At 38.9% G+C, this 3,451-nt stretch overlaps 1 protein-coding gene across 1 annotated transcript in view; it reads left to right on the forward strand.

Moving 5' to 3' along the window:
* LOC103599353 (membrane-spanning 4-domains subfamily A member 14-like) overlaps positions 1–3,451 on the forward strand; it is a 25,076-nt gene that overhangs the window by 7,722 nt on the left and 13,903 nt on the right. The window contains exon 4 of the mRNA XM_008583461.1: positions 2,495–2,593. Within this exon, the coding sequence (XP_008581683.1) occupies positions 2,495–2,593 (99 nt within the window). The remainder of the gene's footprint in view (positions 1–2,494; positions 2,594–3,451) is intronic.

Below are 3,451 nucleotides of genomic sequence, written 5' to 3' on the forward strand. Positions count from 1 at the left end.
AATTTCATTACACTAAGTGAAGCTGTGTCAGGATTTGAACTGCTGGTTGGGAAGCATGTTGTAGGGTGATGGTTGAAATGACTCAGGAGCCATATCATCTGGATTTGAATCCCGGTTTTGTCACATATAAGCTTGTGACCTTGGCCTAACATTGTATTTTCTCTGAGCCTCAGTGGAAAATGAGGATAAAAATACCTACCTCATTGGGCTGTTGTGAGGATTACTTAAATTAAAACAGTACCTGGCATAGTGTAAATATTCAATAGTTCTAGCTGTTCCTGTGATTATTGACACAGACTGAATTAAATTTTATCTTTTCAGCATTAAAGAGGAACAAAATGACCTAAAACGTTTGCTCAACTGACACTAAAACAAAATACAGTGGGAGAAGGTGTTTAAGCCACTTAATTTTAAGACATAAATCATTTTCTATAATTGAAGTAATTTTACTCATTAAAGCAGATGAGATATATCTTTAACAGGAAATATAATTGTAGGCATAGTTTTAAGTATTTTTCTAGTAAGAATCAATGACATTATTCTAAAGCATGTAAATGATTCCAATAGGCCTTTCCTTCTAGTTCCCTAAGCAAGGCCTGGGGTTTCATTCTATTTGTACCAACTGCATAAGGAAATATAATTGTAGGCATAGTTTTAAGTATTTTTCTAGTAAGAATCAATGACATTATTTTAAAGCATGTAAATGATTCCAATAGGCCTTTCCTTCTAGTTCCCTAAGCAAGGCCTGGGGTTTCAATCTATTTGTACCAACTGCACCTTAAAGGCTCGGGTCCTAGAATTTTAATGAGATTTGAACCTGTTAGCCGGGAAGTGAAGTGAAATCATGAAAAAATGTCTCCCTCAATAAAGAAGGAAAGGGAAAGAGCTGTCAGTTACTGAATACAGGATTTTATTTAACCCTCACAATCAGCCACTGAAGTGGCCCTAGGGACCTTCTGACGTGTTCTGAGGTACATTCCAGAATGACACTCATAATAGGTTACTAACAAAAGCCAGAAAAGAACACAAGGGATAAACCAGGAGCCTACTACTGTCCATTATGTTCGCATATATCAGGAAGAAATTGGATACTAAAAGGGTTAAGTCTCCAGATATATGAAATTCTGCTACAGGATTAGTTACATGGATATGGAATCATGGACAATCTGTTCCTCGGCCTTACTTAGATAACTCCCCTCTTCCTTGCTATAACCCAAATATCATAAGCTAAAAAAGCCAGAACAGTGGATTTTAGACACCTCTTGGGCTGATCCCTATCCCATAGACTAATCCATTATCTACACTGCAACCAGAGTCGTCAACAAATCTGAGCACATTACTTAATGGCTTTCTGCTAAATAATGAATTAACACCCAAATCTTAAGGGACTTACAAAACTATATAACACCTATCCTGCCTACCTTTCCAACATTATTCTAGGTCTTTATTCGTCTCACTCCACACTGCAACCACTTCCTGGAATCCCTGAATGTGTCAAGTCCCCACAGCCCCAGGACCATAAGACCAGCTTCTTCCTGTTTTAAATGGCCCCAGCTCAGTGCTCACCCTTTTCTGCTTACACAATTAATTCATCCTCATACTTAAATCTCAGTTTAAATATCACTTCTTTAAGGAAGCCCTTCCTGATCACACCTCTATTCCCAGACTTGGTTAGATCTCCCATTATAGTAATGCATAACTCCTAATCCTTCTTCACAGCATTTACTGCAATTTAGTTAAGTAAATAATGATCTGATTGTTTGTTTCTGTCTGCCTCCCTTACTATTATAATGTAAGTTCCACAAAGACCAGAACCAGGTCGATCTTGCTTAATGGCTGAAGCCAGTAAATTGTGCACAGTAGTGTCTTCACATATCTCAGTTTTACTAACAAATGACGAATATTACTTGTCCACGATTAAGTGTGACCTTGGGCCCAGTTGCACCCAGCTTAATGTCTCCACATCTTAGGCTTTTTAGACACCATTCTGTACCGTCCTAATTCTCAATCTAAACATTACCTTAAAGCACAGTGTGCAAAATGGCAATCTGTAGGCTATATCCAGCCTGCCAATATGTTCTATTTAGCTCACACAGGTGAAAAATAACTGGGAAATTTAATCTCAAAAATACGTATATTCACCTTCCTTAAGGGAAGAAAAATAAACCAGGCATCACAGTTCCCATATCCCCACATGAAAACAATTGTCTAGATTGAGTAATGGACGCCTCCTATGAATAACGTTGCTCTCTCCTGTCTCCCTTCCTGTTTTGCTCAAGATGATTGCTTGACCCTCAGAGGCATTAGAGTTTGTTACCCTTCCTTATCAGAAAGAAATAAGACAAAAATTGTGCAATGACTGATGGCTACAGAACCGTCTAAAATATGGGTTTTCCTATACCTAATCGTACAGTGGAAGAAATTCTTGGCTTATATCTCTAAAATGATACAGCTTTCATTCCAGATGCCATTTATTTCTCCTTATTATTTGCAGGGAATTTTGTCAATTTTATTGATCATCAGCATAGCGGAACTCAGCATCTCTGTGACTGTTGCATCCTTTAGAAGCAAGTGCTGGACAAGCTCAGATGAGGTGCATTCAATGTTGTTATGACAATGAATTCCTATTTGGACACTTTAAAGTGACTTCTGGTCTGTTAGTGGGCAAAGCAGTATGCCCAGATGCTGAACTAAAATCTCTAAATTTAGGAAGGTCATGGAAGGACAAGCTTCAGCTCACCCCACCCTTTGAGACAAGTATGCTTTCCTTTCTTGTCCAATCTGCTATCCTCAGTCATCTCTGTTCAGACATAGCTCTTTATCTTCCTACCAAAATATATGAAATATAAAATTTAATGAGAACCTGTATGACTGTGACATGAGGAGCTTATTCCTGGATCATAAGGGTGTGTGGGACGATTCCCTTACCAGAGAGGAAGTAGAGAAAAAAATATTAACAGTGATACTAAATATCATTTATATATAATCGTTAGGATTTACATTTACTAAATGCATACTATGTCAGTCATTATAATCACTGAGTACCAACTTACTCAATTTTAACAACTGTTATAACATCCTTATTTACATATAGAGGAATTAAGGACAAAGGGTTAAATAACCTCTCTAGGGGCCGGCCCGGTGGTGCACTGGAGAGTGCGCCGCTTGAGAGTGCGGCCCCGCTCCCGCCGAGGGTTCACATCCCATGTGGAGACCGGTTCCCACTCACTGGCTGAGCGCGGTGCAGATGCAACACCGAGGGTTGCGATCCCGTTGCCGGTCCCCGGTACGGGCGCGACACCGAGAAATCCCGTTACCGGTCAGTAAAAAAATAAATAAATAAATAAATAAATAAATAAATAAATAAATAAATAACCTCTCAAGTATCGCATAACATCAGGATTCTAACTCAAGCAGGATTCTAACTCCAGAGCCTGCTCCCTAAGACCCA

This window comes from Galeopterus variegatus, unplaced genomic scaffold, assembly GCF_000696425.1.
Source record: "Galeopterus variegatus unplaced genomic scaffold, G_variegatus-3.0.2 Scaffold2918, whole genome shotgun sequence".
NCBI classification, from domain to species: Eukaryota; Metazoa; Chordata; class Mammalia; order Dermoptera; family Cynocephalidae; genus Galeopterus; species Galeopterus variegatus.